Source organism: Macaca mulatta, chromosome 17 (genome assembly GCF_049350105.2).
Source record: "Macaca mulatta isolate MMU2019108-1 chromosome 17, T2T-MMU8v2.0, whole genome shotgun sequence".
Classification (NCBI taxonomy): domain Eukaryota; kingdom Metazoa; phylum Chordata; class Mammalia; order Primates; family Cercopithecidae; genus Macaca; species Macaca mulatta.
The window spans coordinates 12,874,396-12,889,742 of record NC_133422.1 but is presented as its reverse complement, the minus strand read 5'-3'; the positions used below and the strand labels follow the sequence as shown (position 1 = coordinate 12,889,742).

The 15,347-nt window shown below is 42.8% G+C and overlaps 1 protein-coding gene and 1 long non-coding RNA gene across 12 annotated transcripts in view; one reads left to right on the top strand and one right to left on the bottom strand.

The window, feature by feature from the left end:
- Nucleotides 1–10,736, top strand: part of STARD13 (StAR related lipid transfer domain containing 13) — a 558,426-nt gene extending 547,690 nt beyond the window's left edge. For 7 of the 11 annotated variants that reach the window (XM_028837160.2, XM_077973670.1, XM_015120865.3 and 4 more), the window contains 6 exons: nt 969–1,179; nt 2,013–2,127; nt 3,010–3,231; nt 3,825–4,042; nt 6,969–7,145; nt 8,178–10,736. In XM_028837160.2, the coding sequence (XP_028692993.2) occupies nt 969–1,179; nt 2,013–2,127; nt 3,010–3,231; nt 3,825–4,042; nt 6,969–7,145; nt 8,178–8,295 (1,061 nt within the window). In that variant the 3' untranslated portion in view covers nt 8,296–10,736. 11 annotated transcript variants of the gene reach the window in all.
- LOC144336263 (uncharacterized) overlaps nt 4,737–15,347 on the bottom strand; it is a 38,424-nt gene continuing 27,813 nt past the window's right edge. Inside the window, exons 2-3 of the long non-coding RNA XR_013407889.1 lie at nt 10,235–10,371; nt 4,737–5,968 (exon numbers count right to left, since the gene is read on the bottom strand). This is a non-coding gene — a long non-coding RNA (uncharacterized LOC144336263). The remainder of the gene's footprint in view (nt 5,969–10,234; nt 10,372–15,347) is intronic.

Below are 15,347 nucleotides of genomic sequence, written 5' to 3'. Positions count from 1 at the left end.
AGTGAGAGGACTAAACTGATCACTAAATAAACACAGCCACGGATGGGAGCAGCAAAAGACAGCACCTATCACTCATTTGGTGTGGTTTTCCACTTAGTTCACCTCATATTGTTGGAACCAATTCCCTGGTAAGCCTGCATAACCGGCAACCACCACCATGAGGACCACCTTCAAGGATGATGGGACTGAGAAGGGCCAGATATTCCCCATAACCTTAGGCAGCCTGGTTTTTCTTCTCCAAGCACAGCCTCAATTTCCATAAACCCCAAGATTATGGAACAGGTGACGCTGGGTCTCCACATGAAGTCAATAGCAGGCATCCTGCAAAGCAAGCCTGGGAGATTTGTAGGAAAAAGGAAGAGGTACAGGCTTCCCTTCGAGAAGCTGACCCTCTAGGAATGAGGTCAGAGGTCGCAGCAGCTCAACACCACTCCCGGTGAATCGTGCAGCACTGCCATCATGGCCTGGCTGGCAGGGGTGGAGAAAGGCAAGGCAAGGCTACTGTTCCCTAACCCAGTGGTTTTCAAACCATGTCCCACGGAGCCCTGGGCATCCTGAAAGGGGCTTCCCAAACTGTTTGTCAGGGAGGATGGGCAAGAGGGATGCCAGGTTGACAGAGTCCTAATCACCAACTTCACCCAGAAGCCCTCTGAAAGCAGGTGAGTGGGTTAATTGCTCAGAATACAGAAAGCCAGGATGGTGGTGCCCCTTTCTAAACCCTGCTTGGCCATTGAGACTGCGGGATCCAGAGTTCAGTTGCAAGGGTTGGGACTCAGCTCTGCCTCCCATGAGCTGCAAGGCCTCAGCAATTACTGACTTCTTTGTGCCTTTCCTGCTGCTCTGGTTGTTGGTGGTGGTGATGACTCTGGGTGTACGTTCGCACCAGGGAGGTGGAGCTTACACAATGCCTCCCAGCTGGCTCTTTCTGTGTCTGCTCCTCCAATGACCTGGCATCCACTTTTCCTCAGATGTCTCCAAAGAGCAGCGGCTGCAGGCCGTGCAGGCTGCCATCCTGCTACTGGCCGACGAGAACAGGGAGGTCCTGCAGACGCTCTTGTGTTTCCTGAATGACGTTGTCAACTTGGTGGAAGAGAATCAGATGACGCCCATGAACCTGGCAGTGTGTCTGGCCCCCTCCCTCTTTCATCTTAATTTATTGAAGAAAGAAAGCTCTCCACGGTGGGTTTTTTCCTCAGTAACAACAGTAATCCCAAAGCAGGCATTCCCAGTTTATAAGACTGGATAGATGGATGGATGGATGGATGGATGGATGAATGGATGGATGGATGGATAGATAGATATGCATGGATATATTGATAGAGAGACAGATTATAGATAGGTAGGTAGATAGATCGACGATAGATTGATAAATTAGATAATAGATGACAGCTAAATAGATAGATGATAAATAGATGATAGATGATAAAGAGAGGATTGATAGGTACATAATAGAGAGAGATAGATAATAGATTACAGATAGATAAAACATGTCTCCATGCTACATTTCAACTTCAGGATTTGTCAACACTCTTTTCATAATCAGAAAATCTTGTGAGGCACCCTAATTCACGGGGCTCAGATTCATAGAATTATTGAGCTAGCATTGAAGAATGCCAGCTGTGATGCAGAAAGCTTGAGTTTTGTGTTGTCTGTGTGAGTGAGGAGAAAAATATACACACAGTAGTATTTTACAATCTTTAGAAGGCTATATTTAAGACCAAAGCACAGGAGCTTGCAGTTAAGGGGCTTGAAACTTTGGAAAAATAGATTAATTTCATCCCCCGCTGTTCTTCCTGCCCTTTTAGTTTTCCAAGATGTTTCCTTGTGAACTGTCAGACTGTTAGCCTGATTCAGAATATCTAAGATATGTGATCATTGTTTTTATTTGGAAACACAAAAGCCTGGGATCTGGACAGCATCTGGGTATAAACAGAAAACAAAAGGGATGAGTTTGGTATTGTGACAAGCTATTTGGTGTGGGATCTGCTTAGCATACTCACATTCAATTACAGAGTCATACAGAAGAAATACGCCACTGGGAAGCCAGATCAAAAGGACCTCAACGAGAATCTGGCAGCAGCTCAGGGGCTCGCGCACATGATCATGGAATGCGACAGACTTTTTGAGGTGAGCAAAAGGCTCGAACCTCCGCCTCCCTAGTCGCTCTTGGAACTAGATAAGACACTTGGGATTGTTGCTACATTGATGGTTTCTATCTGTTTGTTCCTGATTTTACAATGACAATCGCATATGCTATAGCTCTGGTGTTTGCTTACAAGAAAGCTGAGGAGCTAGCTAGACAATTGAGGCTTTGATCAGGAACTCATACCCTTGGTATGAAGACCTGATGGTTTTCATGCAAACAGTTGCATCACCTGCCATTGTCAGGTTCAAGGCCAGTCAGCCAATTATGTGCTATTTGATTTTACCTTGGGACTTGATTAGGTTAAACATCTCTGTGTGTGTGTGTGTGTGTAATACTGAGGGATCTTTGTTGCTAAGAACCAATGACAGCTTATGAATACAGCCACAGATATGTAAAAGAAGTAAGTGAACCAGACTTGTGGCATACTTTTGTGATAGAATTGGCATTTGTCAATGGGAAAAGTGTGCTAAAAAAGTAAAGCTATTCCCAAGTCCTGTTTGATGTTTCCCTTCACAAGTCTATCTGTTTTAAGTCTTATTCACGGTGGGTAAAGCTGTCTGAGCCCACATTTTGCCGAACTGAATAAAAAGACATTAAAGGTAAAATAAAAGGGAAATGGAAAGAATAAAGGGGAAGTCATTGCAATGTTTTGAATAATAAATACAGCCTCAGAAACATATTTGTATTTCCTGACTTTAGGAAGGCCCCTCCCGTCCTTGGCAGTGATCTTAGGAAAACATCTCCAGCCGTGTGGCCCTCGGCCCGTGGCTCAGAGCCGGGTTGTGGGTGAAATGGCTTTGCTTTCTGAGTCTCAGCATTTCTTTGGCTCAGTGTGTTGCCCTTTCGTGCATCCGTTGGTCTAGGTTCCACACGAGTTGGTGGCCCAGTCTCGTAACTCGTATGTGGAGGCTGAGCTCCACGTGCCCACCCTGGAAGAACTGGGGACGCAGCTGGAGGAGAGCGGGGCAACTTCCCACACTTACCTGAATCATCTCATCCAGGGCCTCCAGAAAGAAGCCAAGGAGAAGTTCAAGGGATGGGTCACGTGCTCCAGCACAGACAATACAGATCTTGCTTTCAAAAAGGTAATCTCAGAGGATGGAAAAAGATCACCCCAGAAAGCCACAGCTAACCATCAGACATGTGTTTTTGCACTGAAAACAGCTGCTGTGTCCACAGGGCTTGGCACACACATGGACAGTTGAGGCACATGAACCATTCAAAGACTCAGTCCAGAGATCTGTTGCGTATAATCAGAGAGTAAACCATGGAGCCAGACAGCTGGATCCCGGTCCTGGCTCTACCCCTTAGCTGTGTGATGTTGGGCAAGTCACACACCTCTCTGTGCCTCCGTTTTCCCGTCTGTAAAATGGGCATTGTAAGAGGACCACTGTCAGAGGAAGGCTGATTTTAAAACCAAATGGCTTAGAATAGTGCCTGGCACACAGTAACCACCGGGTGTGCTGGTGATGATTATTTTTATCATCATTATTATTCTTTTAAGCTTAAGGACTAAAATGTTAAACCTGAGGTATGTAGCATCTCTCTCAATTTACAGAATCAGTGATGGTTTTTGAACACCCAGCAAAGTATGACAGAAAAACTAAAAGCCCAAACAAAAAATGTTGGACCCATTTCCCAGACAGCCTCTTCAGCTTCTGACGTTGTGTTTCCCAAGGTGGGTGACGGGAACCCCCTGAAGCTGTGGAAGGCTTCTGTGGAGGTGGAAGCGCCCCCTTCGGTGGTCCTGAACCGCGTGCTGAGAGAGCGCCACCTGTGGGACGAGGACTTTGTGCAGTGGAAGGTTGTGGAGACTCTAGACAGGCAAACAGAGATCTACCAGTACGTGCTGAACAGCATGGCCCCCCATCCTTCCAGAGACTTCGTGGTTCTCAGGTGAGCCTGACTCTAGGGTTTATGATGTTCTGTTCCAAAGGCAGGACACAAGCTGTAGATGTGAGCACTTCCTGGTGGCTCCCACCGAAGTCCAGCCTCCATGGGGAACACTAAGCCGGCTCTTGTTTCCCTCAGTGACATCTGAGTTTTCTGTGTTGATGCCTGACTTCCTGTGTCTTTTCACCCAGTCTACAGCTCTGCCTGGGCTCTCTGATTGCCCCTCTCCTCGTGGAGCACACAGTTTATTAGGCCATAAATATTATTCATTTCCTCAGAGCAGACGGCCCAGAAAAGCTGCTGTTTGTCCAGTTGCACTTTCTGCCAAATTATGCAAATGGATCTGACTGGCTTTTCTTCTGATTTTGTTTTTCTCCCCTGGGAAAGTGTGTAACTCTCACGGCTGGGGTAGGCATGACTTCAGAACCCATCATCTTTTTAACTTCAGATGCTCATAGCTAGTTGCCATGCTCAGAAACCTTGGCACTGCCCTGGAGGTCCAGAAAAGGCTTGCTGATTCTGTGTCTGCCAAGGAAATATTGCTTCTGATTGAGGTAAGGGTTGAGTTCCAGACCCCTGCTCTCGGAGTTTGGAAGGGGATGCTCAACCAATCATAGAAAGTTTGCACAGTAGAGATGCAGCATTGCATCAGCCAGAACAGAAATCGAGGGTACTAAAGAACCTGAATAAAAGGTAATTAGATCAATATATCCTTTTTTATTGAAAATCTTGGCAAACTCTGTCTCATGTCACAGATCAGCAATGTAAAAAGAACCTATTGTGAAACTCCCAAATGTATATTTAAAACACTTTATGAAACCAGTTTTGATGGCAAACTAAAGGTTACTTTTCACATGAGCTCTTTATGACTTTGGAATTGGCCCTTGGAACCTTGACTTTTAAAGGTCAGTTTTCCCCAAATAATACATGGATTTATCTCTGCTTCCTTGGGATCCTGGTGGAGAATGCTGGCAGTTTATAAGGGTGGCATAGTACCAAAGTTATTAGGACATGAGTCATCTGGTAGAATTCAACTTCATGCTTTCACTCCACAAGGGGAAAGCTGAATAGCTGTTTCAGGATGGCTGCCACAGGAATGGGGCCATGCCATAGCGTGCCTCCTCCCTCCCTCCAGAGGAGGCTGAGGGCCTGAGTCTGTGTGTGGAACCTCCCTCCTTCCATCCATCCAGCAACCCCACCAGCCTATTTATCAGTGCTTCGTTCTGTCACGACCACGTGCCAGGCACTGTGATAGGCTCTGGGTATGCCAGGTGAATGCAGAAAGCCACTCTCCTGCTCCCTTGGGGTTTGTAGTTCAATGGGGAAAGGCCATAAAAAATAAGAAAGGGAGATGGGCTGACTTATCCTGGGAGGTATGAGATAGGGAGATAGTAAGGGATGGAATTTTAATTAGAATGGTCAGGGCGGGGTCTCGCTGCACTGATTTTTATCCAAGACTTGAAGTGGAGTGGACCGTGAGGCCCTGAAGGAGAAGAGATACAGTCCTCCATGGGCTAACAATGAACCAGATCTGGTTCCTAACAACAGGAATTCCTTATGTGTAGGATACAAGGAGGTGGAAAGTGATGAGTGTGGTGAGGAGGCACAGGGCTGAGATGCTGTCTTCAGAGCATCTTCCAGTCTAGTCTAGCACGTATGAGGCTGGTCACCTTTCAGGATTGCTGCATTTGTCTCTCACGTCACACCCATTGCTAGCTCCTTGGGAGCTTCCGCTGAGAGATGCTGGAGATTCTCCCATTTATTCTGACAAACCTTTACAACTTTCAGTCGTCACGATTTATCACATCGTCGTTCGTGAAAAGAGTAGTCACAGCATGGACGTCGCTGAGCGTTTGTGTGGGGCTTGGTTATTCCCAAGTTCTTGTCAAGCACATATCACCATTTCTCTTCCTGGTGTAGGAGGACAGGCTGAAATCATGGAGGAGATAGCTTAGTAAGGGAATAGAATTTGCGGAGTAAATCATGGGAATTCTAATAATACGATCTATTACTATAGATCCCTGGGGCAGAAAGGTAAGTTAGAAGTGGTTACACAGATGTTTGCATAGCTCCTGACTCCCATTCACAACCTTTTTTCAAGGGGTAGCCACCTCTGCTTGAATAGCTCCAGGAACAGGGAACTCACTGCCTCCCAGGGCAGCCCATTTCATTTCTGAACAGTGCGCATTGTTAGACAGTGCTTCTCTCCTGCACAGAAATGTGCCTTTCTATCTCTGCCTGCTGGAGTCAAATCAACCATATTCACTTCTTCTCCCACTCAAGAGCCTCTCAAGTATATGAAGACAATAAGCAGGCCCACATATGTTTCCTTTCCTTCAAGCTAAGCGTACCAGTTCACTTCTCCTTGAGCATCCCCTCCTCCAGGAAGCCTTCTCCATATTCCTCCCGTAGCCCCCTCCGTGTGATCCCAGAGCCCTCCATGCATAACCTTATCAGTGCATTTACCTCGGTGCTTTTAGAATTCTGTTTAGAGCGTCAGTTTTTCCTCCTGGACTGTGTCTATCTTTATGTGCTTGGTGTCTTCTCAGAGCCTGGCATATCTAGGTGCTTAATTGATGTCTGCCGAATGAATCGAATGGGTGAATTCTAATTCCTAAACTGTAAAACCACCGCTATGAGAATGGGCAGGAGCCTCCACGGCCAAGCAGAGCTGGCAGTTCCAAATGCAGATCTGAAAGCTGCAAGACCGTTTCTGGCCTCAAAGTCCCAGACTGAGATCCTTGCTTTGAAATTCTCTGTATAAACTTTACACAAGCTTATGAAAGCCATTAGCTTAATCTAAGTCACTAGCATTGGAGTCTCAGCCCAGGTTGTTGGCAGGAAAATATAAACACAAACCTTAGCTCTGTGTCCAGGTTCTTCTTCCTCCCTCCATCATGACTCTGATGTGTGGATTGTTTTGCTACAGGACCTGGAAGACTAATTTGCCCAAAGGAATGTGTACCCTGGTGTCGCTCTCTGTGGAGCACGAGGAAGCCCAGCTCCTGGGTGGCGTGCGAGCAGTGGTGATGGACTCGCAGTACTTGATAGAACCGTGTGGCTCTGGCAAGTCGAGACTGACTCACATCTGCAGGATAGACCTGAAGTAAGTGCTGACTCCCCTCATGGCAGGCTCAGATCTTGGGAGTCTCAGCTTGTACAGCACATCCAGCAGGGATGTCACCTTGATTTCTTATTGCACGGTATTTGTTTCCTCATTGCCATTAGCGTGCTTTCCTAGGTGGCTACGTATGCCTCCCCTCTGTCTTCCCCCCTTTCCTGAAATTCTGCACCTCTTTGCCTTTTTTTATTTTCTGTTTTATGCCCACTTATATTTCTGTCTTTCTCCCATGAAACACACACCAACAACAGAGCCTGACACATAGTAGGTACTCAGTAAATCAGAGTTCCCTTCTCTTGTGTTTCGTTTTGAGACAAGTTCTCGCTGTGTTGCCCAGGCTGGAGTACAGTGGCACCATCAGGGCTCACTGCAACCTCCACCTCCCGGGCTCACGTGATCCTCCCTCTTCAGCCTCCCCAGTAGCTGGGACTACAGCTGCCCACCACCACACTCAGCTAATTTTTATATGTTTTTGTAGAGACAGGGCCTGACCATGTTGGCCAAGCTGGTCTCGAACTCCCAACCTCAGGTGATTTGTCCACCTCAGCCTCCCAAAGTGCTGGGACTACAGACATGAGCCACCGTGCCCGACCGTGTATTTCTTTTATGCCTGCCCGCTTTTGCTGCTCCCTCTGGTAGTTCTTTGAGAAGAAAATAAATCCAACCCCTCCAAGGCATTCATGGTGCTAAACCCAGTTCTTGGTCTGGGGAGACAAAACGGAGTTTTCACAGTAAATTCTGGATTTCATCTGAATCTTTTCATTTTACCCTGAGGTGTTGGTATCATTTGAAAGCACGTGATGAGTACTGAAATGAGAGCATGAACACTTAGCAGCCAGGACGTTTTCAAGGCCCCTGATGGCAGAATGAGGTCCTGAGCCCCTTGACACAGCAGCCCGAACTGTGTGCAGGTGCACCGGTCATCGGGGCCCAAGGGCAGCCCTGTCCACCATGACTAATTGCTGTGATTTGAAAAAAACACCTTTCCTACTTCCTCTCTGATTTCTTTCCCCACAGAGGTCACTCCCCAGAATGGTACAGCAAAGGCTTTGGACATCTGTGTGCGGCCGAAGTTGCCAGGATTAGAAACTCTTTCCAGCCCCTCCTTGCTGAGGGCCCAGAAACTAAAATCTGAGTTTTCCCCAGTGTGACATCAAACTCAGGGAAGAGGAAACTAAAGTAACGCGTATTGCAGAGAGTGTGCACGTGAGAAAGCGAGAGAAAGAGGAACTGACGGACGTGGTTAATGCCTAAAAATGGAAACGTTAAGAAGTTGGAATGTTGGAGATGCAAGAATTTCCAAGAACTTTCTTAGCCTTCCTGGAGATGGCTATATCCCTACTAATATAATTTTAAAATGAGAACATTTATCTATATTACTTAAAATTAAATGGATTATTCCTTGTGCATTGCCTAATTTGCTATTTAAAGGCTTCTAAGAAGCGTATATACTTAACTGTAAATAAATGTATGTATAGCATATGTACATATGTGTGTATATCTCCATCTTTACTGTATATATGTAAAATACCAATTTTATATAGAATTGTGTGTTTTGAAAAGGACGGTGTCTGACTCAGTGAGTCCCTTCCTCACATAGTTCTTTCCAAGTGGCTCTGGGCCCATCTCTCCACTGTCCTGTAAGCTGTGCAAACCTGCTGCTAACACCAAGGTGTAAACATGCCCTGATGCCTAACCAAAGATTAGTTAACCAAAGGAAAAGAACGTTAAAGGAGACTTATGTGTCATTTTGTTTCTGTTATTCAAAAACTGAGAGTGGAGTTCTGGGATAAAGCAGGGAAAGAATAATTACTCCTCCTTAAAGCAAAGCGGAGGGTGAGAAGTCATTACCAAATTTAAGGCTAGATGAGGAGTTGCCACTGGGCCCAGTAAGATGGAATTTCCATGAGATACGGACCACTGGAGTCTGTGCGAGTGACTGAAACAGAAGCTATACCTCTCACTCCCATGCCCACCACTACAGACCCCAAGTCGAGATGAATACCATAGCCTTTACTTATTCACAGCCAAAGGAAGCCCCTGTGTTGTCTCAAGTTTTTATAAATACATTTCATAATGTTGTTAAATGTCATTCTATTTGACCAGTGGCCTATTTGGTCACAGTTAATTGGTGTTTCCTTATTGCACTGAATTTAACTTCAGACACCACACAAAGGGAGATGGTGACCATTCCGTTCAAACCCTAGATCATAACAGCTTCAGGGAATTCATATTTTGCTATGTGTAGGATACTCTTAAAATGTAATTCATTAACCTTTTACAATCTGAAAGACAGGGTTTTTAACTAACATAAGACCAAAACTATGTTCTTTGATTAGTTTTAGAAAATATGGTCAGGTTTATTAATTCTTCTGTGTTTCTTCACTAGCCAATCCAACCTACCTATGCATTTGACCCAACCTTATTTATTATTGTACAGACTAAGCAAATTGACTCCCTTTAGCCAACTGCTAATGGATCGAATGTGCTTTTTAATTCAACAGCAATGGAGAGAAAGATAACTTATTGTGTGTTTGATTTCAGGGAGAGAGATTTTCTTTAGTCATTCATAATAGAGATTGATATGATTTAGCAATGGTGTTGGAGAAAAAAAGAAAAGCAAATGAGTGTTTTCAGGTTTTTTGTATTATATGCATTTATATAATGTTTCTGTTATCAGCAATGTGCAATTATTTTATTGAGAGGAATAAAAAAGCTTTCTATGAGTTTGATATGGTGCAAGGAAAATCATACAGTTTGAATTATGACCTAGAAATGTTTCATTCCCATGTCTACCTAAGAAGGTAGCAGCAAATCCATAATTTTCCTTTTGGGCAATGCTTTGTGAGCAAAACAAAGTCCCTTCTGCCATAACATCTTTAATTTAACCATATATGCCAGATTACTTTATGTGCATCAGCAAGATCGCTAGTGAAGTTTAGTCCAGCTAAACACTGGTCCTGCTCCTGAGATGGGATCCTACGTGTTTGCAAAACATGATAGGCACACGAGGGTGAGTGGCTTTGTATCGCCCAGAGGGGGGCTTGTCCAGATTTCACATACACATGAATTACCTGGGGATCTTGTGAAACTGCAGACTCTGCTCCAAGTAATCTGGGCTGGGCCTGAGATTCTGCATTTCTCAGGAGTCTCAGGGATGCGTATGCTGCTGGCCTAAAATCACACTCAGAAACGAGGACCTAGAAGATCCCTAAAACAGAATAAAAACAAATGTGATTGTATTTCTGACTCTCCCTCTCTTCGAATTATCTGACTTTTTTGTTTTTGTGCACATAGTAATCATATCACCGCTACATAACAACACGGTGCATCTTTTTTGGAAAAGGGAAAAAAAGGAGAAAAAACGATGCATCAAGCTTGTTTGTCAAATACCACAGTATTTTATTCACTGTTATCTTGCCAATGGAAATAAAGTACGCTATTGCATTTAAATATTATATTTATACCTCATGTATATTTTTACCTCAATTGTTGGTATCAATCATCAATTGTAAATAAATAATTGCCAAGGCAAATAAATTTATATATATTAAATATTTCCTATTTTCTATAAAATAGATGTTGATTTTCATGCTTCATCTTTACATGGAAAACTTGCTTCATGAGGGAGATTTTTCCCAAGATAGCCTGCCATGACCTTGACTCCTTGGTACCGTCTAGTCACTACTGTCTTCAAATACAAGGAAGTTGTTGTCAACAGACATTCATTATCAGGCTGGGTGCCTTAACCTGGGTCTAAGGGATTAAATTGATGAGTGGGGATTTTTTTTCTTAAATTTAATTGTCCTTAAATCTGGAAGTTATAAAAACACATTCATAATATTTTTATCAAAGGTTTAGTAAACTCTTTAGCTACATTTTTGTTAAGTGAACGAGAAATCAAGATTTGATGAAATGACTTACAGCTGCACTACTAGACCATGAAAAGTAGCCACAAACGACTCTGAATCTCTTCCCTTCTACCCTTGAAATCTGAGCTTCACTTCTAAGTATCAGCAGAGAGAGCCCTTAAGAAAGCAGAGGCTCTCAAACATTCTCAGGCACAGGCTTCCAAAGCCACAGAAGCCCAGGAGACCGTATGCCCCTACAAAAGTTGTCCCAACTCTGCTCTCTCCTTATCTCATGTACTTTCCCCTGTCACTTGCAAGTTTTGCTTTCACAGTAGGCAAAAGGGGAATTCAATGGCGCTCTTTCTCTTCTACATGAAAGAAAAGAATGTGATGGCCGTTCTAGCAGCCCCAGGCTACAGATGTCCTGAGAATATGGATCATATGAATTCAAAGGTGATTCCTGCCAGTTACCCTGATCTCATCACTATATATGTATCAAAACATGCAATGACTATGTACCCCACAAATATGTACAATTATTATTTGTCAACTAAAAAAAATTTGAAAAGGAAAAAATTTTTTTACATTATTCCAAACACTCTTCATGAAATTCTTAGACATAAAACTGTTCCACCTGTGTCTTTTGATATTTGGTTACAGAAAAACTGGCCATATGGTTCCTTCTCAGGAAGATAAATGTAAAGGCATAAAACAGACCCCAACCAAATGGAGTGTCACGTTCTGACACAAAGGCAAAATCAATGTGTGCTGACTGCACAAGGAGTGAATAAACACCTGACCTTGCAACATTGGAATGCTGCAAAGTCATGAAGTTTGAACAACTGATGAAGTACAATTTTTGACATTCCATAGGCAGACTATATCCTTTGTAGGTTTTCTTAAAGACAGTGTTTACTTTCATTCTAATAATCCCATTCATCAGCCTCCTAGATGTCACCTAGCTTATATATTTCTGATGCACAGCTGAGGCTCAAAATTCCCAGTAATATTGTATCCTCGCAGAAAACTTGCTTGCATAAGACTTTTATTCACTCAGCACACATTTATTCACCAGTGAATAGGAGTGGAACACAAGTAGGCAGAGGTGTTAATACAAAGAAGACATAATGTGGAGCAGAAACTGTGATATACAGTCAATTTTCATTGTTTGTGGTAGTTCCTTTCTATAAAGTTGTTGTGAACACTGAATTAGTGAATACTGAACCATTGCTCCTAGGAGAAATACACGGTTAGGTTCCTGTGAGCCTCAGGTCACAACATTTTCATCAACCCATCACTACATAACCTTGTTTTATTGTGTTTCTGTTTAAGACACCTAATTTAATATATATTTCTTACAAGTTAGTCATCTGTACTATTTCTTTATAATAAAACCTTAGCAGAGAAGGATTTAACATTTCCCCAGTGCTGGGTAACATAACTGTAAATTTATTGGGCTTTCAACTTCTCAACAGTACTCTTTTTACTACACTTTAAAAATCAGTTGTCATTTTACAAATCCATAAATTTAGCTGTTTTTCCATCTTTTCCATAGCTTCTTCAAGAACTACAAATGTCACTTCAGCATTTTCCAGAACAGCCTCATGTACATACTGGTATATGTACTTCCTTTTCTGGATGTACTATATTGTTGATTTATTAACATTGAACTCACACCAATAGCCCTATAACCCAAGCATGAATGAAGCTCATCTAACACACATATTTTCTCCATCAGGCATACCCCCAGTCTTCTTGTACTTAGGAACATTAGACAGCACTTTACTGCAACATCTGGGGGCCATTTGAAAGTGAAATTACCACCCAAAAGCACAAAAATTTGGGAAAAAAAGGCAATTAATAGACTATACAAAGGGCATGTTTATAGTATATGAGCCGAAACAAGAATGGAGTGAGCACACTGACCTTAGTTGGGAATGTGCGTCACATCAGTGACTCCCATTTGTCACACTCTGAAAATGTCCAAAAATCACCATGAAATCACTGCAAGTATTGATCCGAGGGTTACAAATAAATGTTAGTGAGTAGATGAATTCACAAATGTAGAATCGACAAATGATGAGAAGGGTCTATATATACAACACCCAGTGGCAGGTTTCTGTGAATTCTACAAGAGCCCAGGGGAGTCAAAGGACAGGATGTCTCACCTGAGCTGGAAGAGCTTGAACTTTATCTGTTGAGCAAACTAGAGCCAAGAGGCACAGAAGTGAACTCTCACTGGTTTTGCTGAAAGAGATTTAAAATGGACTTGGAGTCCATTAAAACAGACTTGGAGTATTAACAGTAAAACAGACTTGGACTTAAGACAGACTTGGAGCATTACTAGGCATGGGAGCAGGTTTGTAAAGTTACACCCATCTTTGCCAGTGTTCTTCACCCCTTTTGTTTCCACATTAGATGTCAGAGGTGTCTCACCACCTGCCCTTCCTGAGCTGAAACTAATCCATGATAACTTGCCTTTCTTTTCATTTTATAACCCACTCCTTTCCTCTATTTAATGTAGAATATTTAGGAAAACTTGGCATTCATCTGATTAACCTCAGACAAGATACTTTTAAACCCAAAATAACACCTTTGATGCCACACATGACCCAGAGAGAACCAGATCAGTCTAGGTGTTACACGATCCTAAGATGCCAAGAGCTGATAAGACAAGATTACTGGTAAGATCCCCATGGACAAACCCCAAATCAGCAGGAAAGGTTGGGTTGCCAGGCTCATACCTACATGCCCATTGCTTGTCACAGGAGGTAGGCTTATCCCACTGCTGAGCGAGTGCTAAGCCTGAACCACTCCTCACTGCCAGAGGAAGTCTTTAATCTGCATGAGCTAAGTTTGAGCTGTCAGTTTGCCTCTGCCCAAACTCCAGCATGGCCACGACATGGAACTAAAATCCTTCCCATAGGCCAGACAAGTCTGTCCTTTCCTGGCTAGCGTGGGCCCCTGAAGGTGCAAAGGAGATGCTTTGGGTTGGGAGCCTGAATTGACTAGTGGTTTTGCTGAGGATGGACTGGCATGATAAAGGGCAGAGTGATCCATGAATCTACTTAAAAGACTGTTGTAACAGTCTAGGTGAAAAATGCTTGTGGGCAAAGAAGTGGATAGTTTTTAAAACGTATTTCAGAGCTATAATAGAACTAATAAGATCTATATACTAGCTTGTTTTGAAAGGGTGGGGAAAAGGAATGATCTCAAAATGACTCTGGATCTTCTAGCTTGGAAAAACTTTGTGGTAAATTATATAACTGATATAGGGACAAAGAAGAGGAGAAGCAGATTCAGTTGGGCAGCAGGGCAGGGAGAGAGCTAGGTTAGAAAGGATGGCCAAATGAGCTCTGATCACACAATGCTTGTGGTGACTATGAACCGTCCAGGTGGAGATGCCCAGCAGCATCTGGGCATATAGGTCTGTAATGGTTAATTTTGTGTCAACTTTAGTAGATTATAGGGTGCCCAGATTATACATGGTTTCTGGGTATATCTGTGAGGGTGTTTCCAGATGAGATTAGCATTTGAGTAGACAGAGTCAGTAAAGTAGAGTTGATCCTTGAACAGCACAGGTTTGAACTGTATGGGTTCACTTATATGTGGATTTTTTTCAACTAGTATATCGTAAAAATTTTTGAAGATTTGTAACAATTTGAAAAAACTCACAGATAAACCATGTAGGCTAGAAATATTTAAAAAGTTAGGTATTCATGAATGCATAAAATATGTGTAGATACTAGTGTATGTTATTTTCTAACATAAAATATATACCAGTACATTATTAAAGGTTAAAATTTATCAAAACATGCACACAAACACAGACTTACATGGTGTCATTCCCCGTTGAGAGAAATGTAAAGATGCAATATTAAATCACAACTGCATAAAATTAACTGTAGTACATACTGTACTACTATAATAATTTCATAGCCACCTCTTGTTGCTATTTCAGTGAACTCAAGTGTTGCAAGTAACTGCTTAAAGTTCCATGTGATGCTCATCATCTCCATGTGAGTAGTTTGTCTCTCCAGTAAATTGCCTATCGCAATAAAAAGTAATCTCTTGCAGTTCTTAAGTGTTTTTCACTGTGCAATATTGTAAACCTTGATTCACACCAGGGAACCCATAGGAAGTACCACTAGTTATGCTGGAAGTGCTTCTAAGAAGCAGAGAAAAGTCATGACATTACAAGAAAAAGTTGAATTTCTTATTAGGGAGCATAAATTAAGGTCTGCTGCTGCAGTTACCCATCATTTGAAGATAAATGAATCCAGCAAAAGGACCATTGTAAAAAGAAAAAAAAAAAAGAAAAAGGAATTCATGAAGT